The sequence below is a fragment of the Atractosteus spatula genome, chromosome 14, assembly GCF_055471065.1.
Source record: "Atractosteus spatula isolate fAtrSpa1 chromosome 14, fAtrSpa1.hap1, whole genome shotgun sequence".
NCBI classification, from domain to species: Eukaryota; Metazoa; Chordata; class Actinopteri; order Semionotiformes; family Lepisosteidae; genus Atractosteus; species Atractosteus spatula.
The window spans coordinates 12,648,889-12,663,436 of record NC_142719.1 but is presented as its reverse complement, the minus strand read 5'-3'; the positions used below and the strand labels follow the sequence as shown (position 1 = coordinate 12,663,436).

Genomic DNA, 14,548 nt, shown 5'->3' with positions numbered 1-14,548 from the left:
CTGGCTGCTCCTTCAGTCTTGTTGAAAGGTGTCAGAAGCAGCAGTAAGACATTACAGGAGGCGTTCTCTACTCTGGTGAAAGAAGCCCTGTTTCTTCATCTAAGCTCTCAGTTGAGAATGTTTTATAAGTTTAAGGTGAAAGCAGTCTTCAGTATGGCAGAAAGATTAACTTATCTAATCTAACTGCTGTCTTTGAGGGCCTGAGGTTGGTGTTATTTGTCATAGAGGTGAATAGTATCTGTACTTGAAGCTGTATTTGAGGACTATAGCCCTTGATAGTTGCCAGTTGCCTATCGCTGGTTTAAAATGTTGACTTGTGGAGTGAAAACTGTAAGACAGTGCTTGAAAAAAAAAACTGTTCTAATCTTCAACTATATCCAAATTATGTTGGCTTTCTATATAGCTGTTTGGTGCCCAGAAGAGCAAGAGAATTGTTATGACTTCTAATACAGTGAAGTTCTTCTAAAAACAATGCAGATGTATTAAACAGGTTTCGTATGTTCTGCACTTTAGTTTATACATTGATTTTTCCTTTTCCTCTAAGGTCATAGATTCATCTGATGTCATTATTCAAGTGTTGGATGCCAGAGATCCCATGGGAACTCGTTCACAAAACATCGAGTCCTATATGAAGAAGGAGAAACCCTGGAAGCACCTCATATTTGTGCTGAACAAATGTGATCTCATTCCCACCTGGGTTACGGTAAGGGCCTGTGTGTTGGGTATGGAGCTCTTAATAAGCTCTTTATAACAGCTTATAAGCTCAGTAAGGTCTTTAAAATGTGACTGAATTCACTTTCCCATTCTGAGCAACAAAACTTTTAAAAGTATGTTTGCTTGTGGACTTCATGTCTCTCAGTGCCTTAACAGTGTATTGAGGACATTTTTGGGTCGGCCGTTTATAGTTTCATCGAGGTGTCATCAAGTGGCAGAGAAAGGGAAGAAGGTTTCAGCAGCTAGTGAAACGTGGCAGAGTACTGGGCAATTCACCTTGCATGCCTTGTCTCCAGAGACACTGATGGATGCCTGCCAGGACCTTTCTTTGATGTGTTTAGATTTTCACATGAGAGTTTTTTCCGACTTGTGTGCCGCCAGTAATGGAAAGTAGTTTTAAGTGTAGTTTTTGCAGTTTCATCTGGGAATTAAATGCCTTTTGCTCAAGGGCGATTCAAGTATAGTGAATTTGTGAACCATCCACCAAATACGCTTCACAGGTGGGGAAGAGTTTCATTCCACACAGTCCCCTAAAGCTTCCATTCCCTCCTGCTACTGGGTTACAGGGCTGTGGGTTCACTGCACTTCTGCTGGGACCTCAGTCACATCCTTGCACCTCGGACCCCCAGTGACATCCCTTCTGTTCTGATACCTCTAGCATACAATGTATCCCAGCTGGAAGGCAGCTCTTTGGTGAACTGCACTGCAGCCCTGGCTGTGTGTAATTGTGGTGCCAGGTTGCAGAATGATGCCCTTTGTCTCCAGGAGCTGCCTGCCTCCTCAGAACAGTGGCCAAGACATGCAGGAGACCTGAAGGTCAGACCTTCAGGTGAACAGCCACCATCAGTCTCCTGCAAATGTACCCAACCTTATGAAGCAGTGTCTGAATGTGCTTTCCTAGCTCGCAAGTGTGTTTGAGGGATGATTCTCAAATTCATTTTACTAATATATCTTGATTGCTTTGATGTATTCCATTTTAAATTTTGAATGTATTTCATCCTTCTGTGTATCTGTATTTAGTCTGCAAACTTGGCTCATTTATATTTTTCTTTCACACAGAAACGGTGGGTTGCTATCTTGTCACAGGAGTATCCCACTCTAGCCTTCCATGCCAGTCTCACAAACTCCTTTGGAAAAGGCTCACTGATTCAGCTCTTAAGGCAGTTTGGAAAGGTAATTTTAACTCATTTTTGGCAATGAGCGAATTCAAGCTTGCTTGAGTGAAACCTTCAGTCATTTTAATAGCGTAAACCTTATTAGCCATGTGCGAATTGAAATAAATACTGTCTCTAATGTGAATTTAAGAACATTTACATAATTGCCATCTAATAATAAGAGTTGGGAGCTGCAAAAGAACAAGAGGTTTACTTCTCTACAAAAAAAGTAAAAAGAAAAAAGACATTTTGCTGTGAGGCCTCTTCAGTAGTGTGGGGGGAAATGGGGAAGACTGTAATTACACTGACCTTCATGTCTGGGTCCTTTAACAGGGATTTGACGACTCCTACACAAGAGACACATTGGAGGTCAAAATTATCCTTAAACCTCATGCCTTCATCCAGCTCTCAGTGATTGACTAATCTCTCCATTGCAGTACAGATTACAGTCTTCTGCACTCCCCTGCAATTCATTACCTTCGCTTCCACCTCTTTAAGCCATCTTTAAACTCCCCCTGACCACTCTCGGGATTTTTCCCCTCCCCCCTACCTCCATGAGTTTTTCTCCATATATGTAAATAGAATTATATATTCAATATATAAGAATTGAAATTGCACATAAGTGATTCTATTATCTTTTTTCATAGCCTCGTGGACAAGTAGTCAAAATATTTTAGCAGCTAAAATTCCCTTCAAGAATACAGTGCCACGTCAGGGAAGTGTGAGTGAATCCAAGCCAGACCATGACCCCGAAGGAGGGTTTAGTCTCGCTCTTTTGATTTAGAGTGACGATAAGGATAGTTTTTTGGAGTGTCCGCTTCGTTTATAATGAGAACCATACTTGTTTCCTGTTTTTACACAGACCAATGTGAACCCCTGTGTAAATTGCTCTCTTACAGTTGCACACTGATAAAAAGCAGATCAGCGTGGGATTCATCGGTTACCCAAACGTGGGCAAGAGCTCGGTGATAAACACTCTGCGGTCCAAGAAGGTGTGCAACGTGGCTCCCATCGCCGGTGAGACCAAGGTAGGTAACAGGCAGACCTCCCCACCCCCTCCTCTTCTCACCACAACGGTTTCCCCCAACAACGGTTAAGTAAGCGCCTCGCAGTGATGAATCGGCGTTCATTTCCAGCTGAAAAACAATTGTCCACACTACAAATCAAATCCTGGAGCTGTTTGAGCTGGGTTTTCAAAGCCAAGGCAACAAGCAAATAAATTGCTACACAGAATCTTCTTTATCTTCTCCTTTTAAGGGCATTTTCCCAGGTTTTACTTGACCGCATTTTGGCATCTGCAAGCATTTTCAAGGCCACAAAACTAGAAGTTGTATTTTTTTTTTGTATTAATTGAACAAAAAAGATAGGTTTGCATTGAGGAAAGTCCTTAAAATGTCGTGGAAAGTTAACTGAATTAAAACTTCACTGATTTTAATTTAAAAGGTCCTGTTATTGGAAGAAAGCTGTACTTACCATTATTTCCTGTATACCTCCAAAGCTAAAGGAGTCTGTGCCTGATCAGTATCAGGTTTTGAGACATGCAGGGATGAACTCCCAAATGAAAACCAATACACAGGCTTATGTATGTTAAATGTTTATATAGTTTGTATAATGTTTAGCAATCGTTGTTGCTGATAGTGGTGGGTACGGATCAGTGTGGAACATCAATGAGCCCTATATTCATAGGTGTATCTGGAATGTGCAGCGATCTTCAGTCCTTTCACTGTCAGTGAGCATTTTAAGTGCCATTTAATTTCAAGTCTCATAAATAACACTGCAAGTCTATCATTGATGAAGATTAAGGTATTGACACTGTTCACTGTCCATGAGAATGCTTTAGAAATCAATACGACTTACAGAGTGTGCCTTTACAGATTTCAGAAAAACATGCTCCTATTGAGTCAGTTCCTTGTTTCGGATACTAAGTGGGTGGATATAGAAGGAAATGACACTGCCACTGGATCAGATACTGATTTAAGCTGTGTGCAGATACTCCTTAATTTGCCCATACCTATCCACTCTTTTGTCATTTTTGTTCCCACTAAATTAGATGAAATACCCTTTACATCGTTGATTTAATGAGGATGTACTTCATTGTTATTATGAAATTCTGCTGCTTTTATTTTTTGGGGGGCTGGGTTTCAACATGGAAAATTGGTTTATTGACAGTACTCGCCTCACACCTCTGAAACCTCTTTCTCCAGAAGCATTGTTCTTGCAAGGTCCTGAGCAGAAGGCTTGGTGCTTCACAAGGTGCACTGTTGCACACGGTTGTGTTTCTGCCTTAATTGCTGTAACGTTTGTGTTATTTTATCACTCCTATATAAAAGGAGTGTGATGAAAAATTAAATGTTAAAATATACATTTTAAAAGAAATTCATTATCCACTGTGAGGAGAAATAAGCTGCTGTTTATGGGGAAACAGATAAGTTTTGGCCCTGCAGAAGCTTGATTCATTTCAGATGTTAGGGGAATCCTCTACAAGGTTTCCATCCAGCTCTGGCTAGTTGATTACATCTGAGGTTGAAGCCTATTAAACCTCACATGAATCCAGCTAGCGTGCATGTGAAGTCTTGTGATTTCAGCAGCTGAAGTGACACTTTGGCCACAGTTTCCAAAAAAAAAGTTGATTAATCTGTGATGTTATGTGATGTATGGGGTGATATTCCTACAGGTATGGCAGTACATCACCCTGATGCGGCGCATTTTCCTGATTGACTGCCCTGGAGTTGTGTACCCATCTGGTGACACCGAGACAGATATCGTCTTAAAAGGAGTTGTAAGTTGTTCCATTTCTTTTCTTTGTCTCACTTGCTTTGCCACAGTAATTTTGTAATTTTGGGGAAATGTTTTGTCTCGTTGTTGTTGCGGCATGACATCAAGCTGCCTGCTTGTGCATCAACTTCAAGTATTCAGAACTCTTTTCAAAGAGTATGGCAAATTTTGTCATTATTTCCAGCAGACTGAAAAGTTGTTTCGACAGAGTATTGCCACACCTGTCCTTGATCCTGAGGGGGTGTTTCAGTTTGTGTTCTACAACACGTTCAGGTTCAAGTAGAGAAGATCAAGAACCCAGAAGAGCACATTGGCGCAGTGCTTGAAAGGGCCAAGACGGAATACATCCAGAAGACGTACCGGATTGACACCTGGGAGTCGGCAGAAGATTTCTTGGAAAAACTGGCATTCAGAACTGGAAAACTCCTGAAGGTCAGTTCTTGCTTCCAGAGTTGGAGAAGGATTCAGTTGCAAAAACAGTGATGAAATGGAAAACATTAAGCAATGTACTTTCTCTGCAACCATTTTACTACTTCATAGTTTATATTCTTCCATTTGTATGCCTGAGGTACAATTAGGGTAAAAGCATTTATGATGAATGACTGGACCACACGTAGCTCAGAAATATACAAATTCATTTGAGTCTTGAAGTAAAGTTTTAGTTTGCTCTGTTGGCTAGTCGCCTGGTATAACTGACCGAGTCCTATAAATCAGAGGTGCCTAATTCTGGTCCTTAACTGCTGCAGTCCAGCAGCCATTACAGTCGAAGTCTTAAGATTTGTGAAGCAGTGTTAAATCAGCCTGGTGAAGCTCTGCATCAGTTTAACCCTTTTCTCAGGGCTTAGGCCTCTGGTGCTTCAAGGAGTTAACAGCCCTGTGGCAGTTCAGACCCCTAACTTGCAAGGAAGTTAGAGCACATATTTTCGCACTTGATGCCTCATGTTAGCCCAAGAGTACAGTTTATTCATCGGCATTGACCCTTTTTCTCCAATTTATATGTAGTTAAAAATGTTCTAGGGAATTAGCTACCTGAAAATACAAGCTAAAAGTGCAGTGCATATGGCAGCCCGTGTAAATATTTTCTTGTTTTGCTCTCATGAAGGGCGGAGAACCAGACATGCAAACGGTGTCTAAAATGGTCCTGAATGACTGGCAGAGGGGGCGCATTCCGTACTTCGTGAAGCCTCCAATTGGAGAATCGGAGGGGGAGGTGAGAGTGGCTCTTTCTACTTGTTCATTAAAAATTGGTATTTTTATTATCTTTCATCTTGACTTATTATGTAAAGATTTAAACAAGAATGTTTTTTTTAGTCTGGATATGAAAAAATAATTCTAGCAAATGTAAAAAAAAAAACTGAGTTCCAAGACAAATGTACGTCCAAAACTGCTTATAATCTTTTCTTTTAATCCTGATAGTTTGGTTCAGTTCTTAAATCACTGTTAATAACATGAATTCTTGCCATATAAATACAATAAATCAGATAAAAGATTGTAGAAAAAGAGTTCTAAATAGTATTTGTTTTTTTATTGAAAACTCTATGCTATGAACTAATTATGCCCTCTGCAGGTAAAAAAAAATTGTACAGGCAGTTATTATCTTACATAGGGGTCACATTCCTGAATGTACTACGTAACCCAAATTCTACATGAGTTGCCTTTTCATATAATTACAGTGCAGTATACATAAAGGATTCAGTCTAAAACCTATGGTAAACCTTCCCATTAGAGAAACAGTTCAGTGTGATGCACATGATATTACAAAATTATCCATTAGATCAATTTTACATTAAACGTATAGGACTGCATGGTGGCGTAGTGGTTAGCTTTGCTGCCTTGAAGCACTGGGGTCTTGGGTTCAGTTCTGAATCTGGTGTGCTCTCTTTATGGGGATTGTGTGGTTCTCCCAGTGTTCACGTGGGTTTCCTCCAGGTGCTCCAGTTTCCTCCCACAGTCCTAAGACATACACTGGTAGGTTAATTGGCTTCTGGGAAAACTGGTTCTGGCGTGACTGTGTCTGTGCCTCTTGCCTGCAGTGGACTAGTGTCCTGTGCCGGGTGTACCCTGTCTTGTGCCTTTTGCTTGCCGAGATTGACTTTGGCTTCCCCCGCAACCATGAATTGGGTGAAGCGGTTAGAAAATGGATGGATGGCTAAAATATATACAATTAATTGTTGCATTTTGTGGCTGGTTGATACTGTGCTCAGCATTATAGGTGTAACTTTTATTGGGAGTGTTACCCCGTAGCACTTTTGGGACTTTTGAGAGGGAATAACGTTGTAAAAGGGTGTTTTACAGTTCTTCCTCTTGTCGGTTAGTTATACAGAATACTCAGTTCAAGTAAAAACAAAAAAGTTAACTTTATAAGGTGAGTAAGGCATTTTTATAGGAATAACCCCACTTGAAACACTTTGTATGTAATGACCCTAACACCTACGATAAAGAAAAACATTACAGCCATGATGTGATCTGATACCTTTGTATGTAAAATTAGAGTCCATACAGTATTAAATCTTTAAAAAAGGAAAATTATCAAGCAATTGCAGAATTTATTTAATATGTAATTGTACATACCTTGTACTATTGCTGATAAGAGGCAGCTTAGAGGCGTGTCTTTGTCTTTGATCTGCGAGCCACAAAAATAGTTTTTTAATTTCCTCAATAACATTTGCTCCCTGCTTAGTTATAATAGCTGGTTTCAGGAAGGCAGATTCTTTAGCATGTCTCCCCGCCTGCTCTTTCATTCACAATAATATTCAGTGTGGTTAATGCCACAGTCTGCCTAGATTAACACTTTTGCAATATACGCCTTTTAAATAAGCATCATTTATTACTTCCTTTGTGACTCTGTGCTTTAGAAAGTCCTACAGTGTGGTATGCTTGCTTGTCCTTGCAGCCTCAGGTTAATCCAGGCTGCGTAGAAGAACCTGCCAGAGATCAGGAAATCGCCCTGACAGAGCAGGCACCTGGAACAGAGGGCAGTGAAGCAGATTCCGCAGAAACAAAGAAGCACAGCCAAATCCAGAGGATCATGTCAAACATGCGGCAGAACTTTGGGAAAATAAACGTTGCCCCCGAGTTCACCGAGGAAGATCTGGTGCCAGTGGAAGTGTCGGACATTTCTGACCTGTCGGAGCTGGAACATGAGAGCTCTGAGGAGGAGGACGACGACAAGAGAGGAGAAGAACAACAGGGAGAAGAGGTGCCAGTCGACCCCTCGGCACCAAACAGAGCCGAGGGCAAGGGGTCCAAAGAAGTGATCCGTGCCTTGGATGAAAAAATTGCCAAGTACAAGAAGTTTCTGGAACAAGCTAAATCCAAGAGATTTTCAGCTATAAGGTGCGTTTACCCAACATTTCATTTGTATGTGTTTTTTTTGGAACTAAGATCGGAGCAAGAAAGTAGGGAGCGTGTTTAAAAAATGGAGGATTTATAGCAGGGTTCTCTGAGCTCTGCACCTGGAGCCTTAAGAATGGCCACATGGCAAGCTTTTCATTTCAGATTTATGCTTGAACTCATTGCCCGACTGTTTTCTAGGCAGGAATTGAGTTTTCTTGGAGAAATACACAGGATACTATTTGTACATTATGATAAGGCAACTGGGTGCATTGGTAATTATTACAGTGCTCAAATGTTAAATGTTGTGACTTCTCTTCTCTTCTTTAGGATACCCAAAGGACTCTCGGAAAAAGTATTCACAAAAACAGAACAGAAAACAAAGCCAGCTGATTCTCATGCAAAAGGTGAATATTTTTACTGAGCAGTACAGATTAATCATGTGTTCCAAGGTAAAGGAGATAACCCATGAAAAATGCATTAAAAGTAAAAGTTTAGATGAATGTAAATATGTGGTCTAGAGTCCTCTAGAGCAGGCTAAACCTTTACCTAAACTTTTCCTCCCAGAACAGTGCTATGAAGGTAGCTGTGTTAGGGGCACAGTTTTCTGCCCAAGATACGTAAATGCTTTTTTTTTTTATAAAAATAATAAAGCACATTGATGTTCACTCTTCAGGATTGCACAGAGGTTTTATCAGTTTTTAATAGGCCCGTTTCCTACTCAAGCTGCTGCAAACAAGTGACAAAAACACCTAATTCTGACTAATGAATTAATCTGCTTTTCCCAGTGCGAGAATTAAAAACACCTAGTATCTTGTTCCATATTGCCATGGAAACCCTGCTGAAACATCATTTGGGGGTTGGACTAGCTCCCCCATTTCACTTGTAACTGCATGCAGGGTCCTGATGTTACAGATGTGTAAATGTAAAGCATAGCTCAGCTCTCTATGAACTTACAAATCCCCATTGTTTCAGTTTTCACAAAAGCAGGAACGAAGAGGAAAGCAGAAGATGATGATGATGAGCCTCAGAAAAAAATGACTTCAAAGGAGGTGTGTATGGTTTACTGCTTGTTGGGTGGGTGTAATGAAAGTTTTAAAGCAGTCCATTATTTCTGTTGTTTTGCTTAATTTGACTGAATCTTACCATTTTCTCTGCAGAAGAGAAGACATGAACGAGCTCAGAAGTCTAAGAAAGTTGGAGTGCGATACTACGAAACACACAATGTCAAAAATAAGAACAAGAACAAAAAGAAATCCAGTGGTTTAGAGGGAAAAAAGACAAAGAAATTGAAGCATAGATCTTGAGACACACAATGTATCGAATAAAATTTAATTATTTTAAACCAGTCTTAATTTTTGCCATTTTAGATAATTGAAGTAAAAGTTTGTATCTCTGTGATGCTATACTTTTGAGGTGGCCATAAGGAATATTGAATGCATTTGAAAACTTGAAGAAATAAATTAAGACATTCGAAAAGCTTGGATTAAATCAAAATTTCAATTTATCTGCCAGCCACAGAACCGTAAACCCAGAACATGATGGTGGATTTCTGTTTGCTAGAGGCTACTGCTTTTTCCTGCCATGAGTTCTGGTGAGTGATAGGTGGCTTGAAGTTCTGATTTAACTGAGGATTCATTTGCTTCCACTGGAGGTTAGTCAATGTCCATATTCCTGTGTACAATTGTGTGATTCAGACGAAACATGATTGATAACATTGTGCAAAAAACAATGAGATTTGAAACACAAGTGCCACCAGCTGTCAAAAGCTGTTTGAGTTGTTAAATTTTATCTAAGATATTCAAGAGAATAAGAAGGGTGTTTCAAAGTTTAATAAAAATGCTGTTAGAAATCATGCATGTGTTACAAAAGCATTCCATTTACTTCTTCGGGGCAATGATACCTTCCAGTTGTGCCTGCAAAACAAAGAATGTACCTGAGTGTGAAACATGGGCTCATAACATGTAGGTAAAAAACTTTTTTGCATTGCTGGAGGCTTATTTTAAGAAGGAGGCCATGTATACCCATGATTAATGTTTGCCTGCAATCATAGTAGACAGTGAATTCTGTTGTTCTATTCAATCAAGTGTAAAGGGTTGTGTATCATGAGTGTACTCTTAAAATCGAAAGGTACACATTATTAAAGGAGTTAACACTATGGAAACCAGTACAAGTTACAGTCTGATGAGCTGATTTAGGTTCCCATCACTTCTTTCACTGACAATGCAGGTAAACCCAATTAGTACAATTTCTTGATATGACTGCTAATACAGCTTTCACTTTTCAAGCTGTATACTTGTTTTAAAAAGTTACAGAAGTAATGCACAGCTTTGTCTTCTGTCACTTGTTGGGCACTGCTTGTCTTGTCACTGTGTTACAGGTCTCTTGTTACACTCGGATGTACCTTGAGCTGCTGGTTAGTTCTTTTGAGAAACTGGATTTCTTCCGTGTGTTTCTTCTCCTCCACCTGCCTCCTCTCGGCTTCCCGCTTCTCGATGGCTTCACATTTGGCTTTCTGCTCATTCAGTTGCCTCTCTAAGTTCTTCTTCTCATTTTCCAAATCTGAAATCTGGGGAGATAGTTGTGAAAACAATCAAAATTGCTATTGATCCTTTTCAAGTTTCAATTTGAGAGAGTAAAAATGCAGTGCAACATTTCATGTCTTCTGTTCGAACAAAACTACATTCGGAAACAAACCTAATTTTCCTTATATACTTTTTCTAGAAATCTCAGTTTGTAATTGAAGTTAGTAAAAGCACCTTTTTCTCCATGTCGGATTTGCCTTGCTCAGCCTGAAGAGCCTTCCTCATCCCAAATGCCACACTGCTTTCATAGAGGGTCTGATAGGCAGCGATAGTCATCCGGATCTCATCCCGGACTCGCAGCAGGAGCAACCCGCGCTCGGCACAGTTGATGGTGACCTGCCTGATGAGTTCATCTGGGAAAATGGAACATAATCTGAAGGTTAATCCTGAAAAGATGCAGACTTTATTTTACATACAAGAAGAGGCTGTTGAGTTTATGGGGGAGAAGCAACTCTTACTTTATGAAATGCTCATACTTCCATTTTAAAAGAATAAGGAATAAAATGCAAGAACCCAGTCGCTGACAGAATAAATAAAGCATGTCTGGGTAAGAAGGAAGGGGTAGTGTGATGGGACTGCATTTTGAAAATAAGCAGCAAGATGAAATGAAGCAAGTAGATCCAGACAGTTTAGAATCTATACAAACTAACAAAAGGTGTATGCGATAGAACAGCTAATGTAGACATGGGTGCAAGTACCTTGCTGCAAGATGTGAGTCAAAGTCAAAAGAAGAATGGTTAAACTGTACTACATAAAGTCTATAGTCTAGATTGTTTATTGGAGAAATTAAGAAAAAAAACTCTGAAGGAAGAACACAATGCTTGAAAGCACCCAGGATTAAAAGAAAAATATATCAAGCTACAGACACAGCTGAAAAGGACAGGATGGCTGGAGGCTACACCTTTAGTTATTGTTGGCACTAAAATGATAAAGGTTTTAATAGTTCACATGATAATAGGAGATTAATAAGATAAAGAAATAGTAAAAAGGCTAAATAAATATTGTGTTAACAGTTGCTTTTTTCAGACAGGTTGTTGTAGAATGTACTCCAGCAGTATTAGGCAATTTCAGCATAGCTGATGCTGATGCCAAGGCTCAAAGGGGATAGGGTGGCTGAAATCTCTGGGACCTGATGGCTTCTTTCCACTTGTGTTTATGGAAATGCGGGATATTACTGGTACATTCTTAAATAGGGTATTTCAGCCATCGCTAAGGGGGTTATAGCTGGAGACAAATGAATTGCAAATAATTACAACAATTTCTATAATGGAGGAAAACTGAACCAACTGTTAGAGGCCTCCTTCTAGAATGGGTGGAAAGAGATTCTAGATTCAAAAGCTGGGCCAGATGGCTTCTAGCCATCCTATTGAAAAACTTCAAGATTCATAGGAGTATGAGATATGAAGGTGGAGGATCGTTTTACTGTCTTTTTCCTCCCACACATACCGAAGCACTGTGTGTACAGCTCCCTGCGCACCGGGCAAATCCCAGTTTCACGGGCCTGTCTCTGCTGCAGCTTCAGGTCCAGCTGCTCCTGGAGGTGGACGACATCCATACGAGTGCAGGGTGTGCTGGACACTTGCTGCACCCACAGCTGATTGTTCTCCATCCATTCCCTGCAATGACAAAGCGAGTCACAATATCTGATGTGAGTATCATGTTGTACGCAATATTAATATGTTTGGGCTGTATAGTTAAGCCACTTCTGAATTGTGTTTTGGGAGTCCGCTATCTACAGTTAATCCGACGTCTATACATTACAAGCTATGCGCTGCTTCACACTTTCAATTTGTCTTTAATATTTACCTTACCCTCATCCGCTGTGTTTGAGCTTAAATATCAAACCACAAAATGGGTCTGCTTATTAATAGTCACTATTCTTTGAGACACTATTCTTTGTACCTGATTCCTAGTGAGTCAAACAGCTACTCCACAGGCTAGGGCTGAACTCTTGTGTGGAAATCTAAACTACCCAATTAAGTCTACTCAGCACGATTTTGAAAGGTGGGAGGAAACCAGTGTACGCTGAGAGCAGCAGCTGCCCTAACCACCTTGCCAGCCATTAAGACCTTCAAGAAGACTTAAGAAATATGTATTATCTAGAATAAATTGAGTAGAAAGTAAAAAGCCACAACCTTAAGATTTCCAGCATTAATGGTAATAGTTCTATGATTTAATTTCACAGTGCAAGAAGGTGGCTATCTGTTGGCACTGTGCCTCACAAATATTGGTCCTTGGTGCAATTCCAGACTGATTTCTAAGATCTGTTTTTTTTCCAGGTGCTCTGATTACCTCCCACTTTCCAAAGACATGATTAGGTGAACTAGTGTCTGTAAACTTTCTGTGTGTCTTGCCATGGACTGGTGTCCCATCCAGGTGTAGTCCCATGCCTTGACCATTACCTGGGAAAAAAGCAACTTTCTGACCATTTTTAATCTGATTTTCAGTGATAGCAAGAAGTATATGCCATTGTTTTCAGTATTTTAGAATGTATACTTCATTGCTAATATACTGTACATTTTAAAAGGTGAGATATTCTTTCTGGTGCTTCATCATTTCCGTTCCCATCTTAAACTCTAACTGAACACAACCAAAGTGGCTACAGAAATAAAATCTCTACTTATAAGGTGATTTACCTAGGAGGTAGGATAGCGTTGAGAATTTCTTCAGTCTGCTGTTTGTTAGCATCCACTGAAGGTGCTTTGGGTTTGGGGGGAGGTGGTACTGGTCCAGTCAAAACTGGCTGCTGGGGGCTGACCTTCAAGGGACGAGCCTGCAAGAGGAAATAAATATTCCCATACACTGACACAGTTCTTCTCACAATCTTTTTGTTGTTGTTGTTGTTGTTGTGCACAGTAGGAATTTCTTAAATTCTGTAAACTGCAAGGATAGAAAAACAAATACTGGTTATAAAGTATTCGTGAAGTTAGCAGAAGCCACAACTCAAGGCCAAAACAGACGTGTTTTTTCCTCCTCCCAGTTTCAGATACAGACTGTCTTCTCTCCTAGCCAAGTTTAACATCTTGGTTTTTGAATTGGTGTTTTTCTATCCACCTTCTCCAGTAGTTTGATTTATGACCTTTTATATATTATATGCTGTTGTTTTAAATAACATAAAAGTTTGCATTAGCTATATAGTAGAGTAGCTTTCTGCTCACGGAACAACAAAAAATGACCTGTCTGTCCTCTTGGACACCATCCCAACTCTAACTCCAGGGCTTTGAGTCAGTACTACTGGCATTAGATAAAAGTTACCAACATCTGACAGATGTGCGCATTTGCTTTGATTTCAATTTACATAACAATTTATTTTTCGGGTCTTGAGGTTTTATTTATGATTTTTGTAGGGGCTTACACATACCAAACTGCGTCTGGACTTGGGAACTCTGCCACATGAACTGTCACCACCTTAGAATTTTACCACCATAAAACCAATTTTAATCAAATGAAAAATACAGACCAATCCTATAATCCCAGGTATTTTGACTAATTAAAAACCGCTTGCATACATAATTAAAAAAAAATTCCTGTTTGGGACTTTTCAAACTAAAGGCCTTATTCATCTATCAAGAAAGAATAGTAGATGTTTCCCAACCCCATGATAAATTCAAGTTTTCTTATTGCATTGATATTAACATTTTGTACGTTATTAAAATACCGTTATTTTATAATCTGGCTATGTCTTATAGATATATGAACATACATATATGGCGGCGCAGAAATATCCCCACTATTTTAATTAATTATGTTTACAGGCAACAAATTAAAGTACTGTACTTGCATTTTCCTGAAGTTTTTACCTTGGGTGATTTCTTCTCTGTATTTCTGCTCACCAGCACTGGATTATCGTATTTTAACAGAGAATCAGACGGCGGAATCATGTTGCCGAGTTAGAGTAAATATTTTTATTATTTCCAATTTAGCAATAAGGCCACAAGGCAACGTATACAACAGCCCGCGAAGTTTCAGTTGTTGCAAACAACACTG

The 14,548-nt window shown here is 39.7% G+C and overlaps 2 protein-coding genes across 2 annotated transcripts in view; one reads left to right on the top strand and one right to left on the bottom strand.

Moving 5' to 3' along the window:
- The window catches only part of gnl2 (G protein nucleolar 2), a 25,456-nt gene extending 15,316 nt beyond the window's left edge, over positions 1-10,140 (top strand). Inside the window, exons 7-16 of the mRNA XM_088931907.1 lie at positions 545-703; positions 1,774-1,887; positions 2,768-2,896; positions 4,543-4,647; positions 4,917-5,075; positions 5,746-5,853; positions 7,537-7,979; positions 8,307-8,383; positions 8,952-9,028; positions 9,137-10,140. Coding sequence (XP_088788033.1) covers positions 545-703; positions 1,774-1,887; positions 2,768-2,896; positions 4,543-4,647; positions 4,917-5,075; positions 5,746-5,853; positions 7,537-7,979; positions 8,307-8,383; positions 8,952-9,028; positions 9,137-9,283 — 1,518 coding nt within the window. The 3' untranslated portion in view covers positions 9,284-10,140. The remainder of the gene's footprint in view (positions 1-544; positions 704-1,773; positions 1,888-2,767; positions 2,897-4,542; positions 4,648-4,916; positions 5,076-5,745; positions 5,854-7,536; positions 7,980-8,306; positions 8,384-8,951; positions 9,029-9,136) is intronic.
- On the bottom strand, positions 9,297-14,548 carry dnali1 (dynein, axonemal, light intermediate chain 1). Its single transcript, XM_088931909.1, has 6 exons — positions 14,362-14,548; positions 13,198-13,334; positions 12,008-12,177; positions 10,736-10,914; positions 10,381-10,545; positions 9,297-9,892 (listed from the first exon to the last, which is right to left on the bottom strand). The coding sequence occupies exons 1-6, from the start codon at positions 14,440-14,442 to the stop codon at positions 9,857-9,859; spliced, it is 768 nt and encodes a 255-aa protein (XP_088788035.1). The 5' UTR covers positions 14,443-14,548; the 3' UTR covers positions 9,297-9,856.

Excerpts from the sequence above, each read along its gene's own strand:
- dnali1 (XM_088931909.1), bottom strand. The coding sequence starts at position 14,442 with ATGATTCCGCCGTCTGATTCTCTGTTAAAATACGATAATCCAGTGCTG. Across the intron at positions 13,335-14,361 it reads CAGAGAAGAAATCACCCAAG|GCTCGTCCCTTGAAGGTCAG; the intron begins GTAAAAACTTCA and ends TTCCTCTTGCAG. Across the intron at positions 10,915-12,007 it reads GCTGTACACACAGTGCTTCG|ATGAACTCATCAGGCAGGTC; the intron begins GTATGTGTGGGA and ends CCATTTTCCCAG.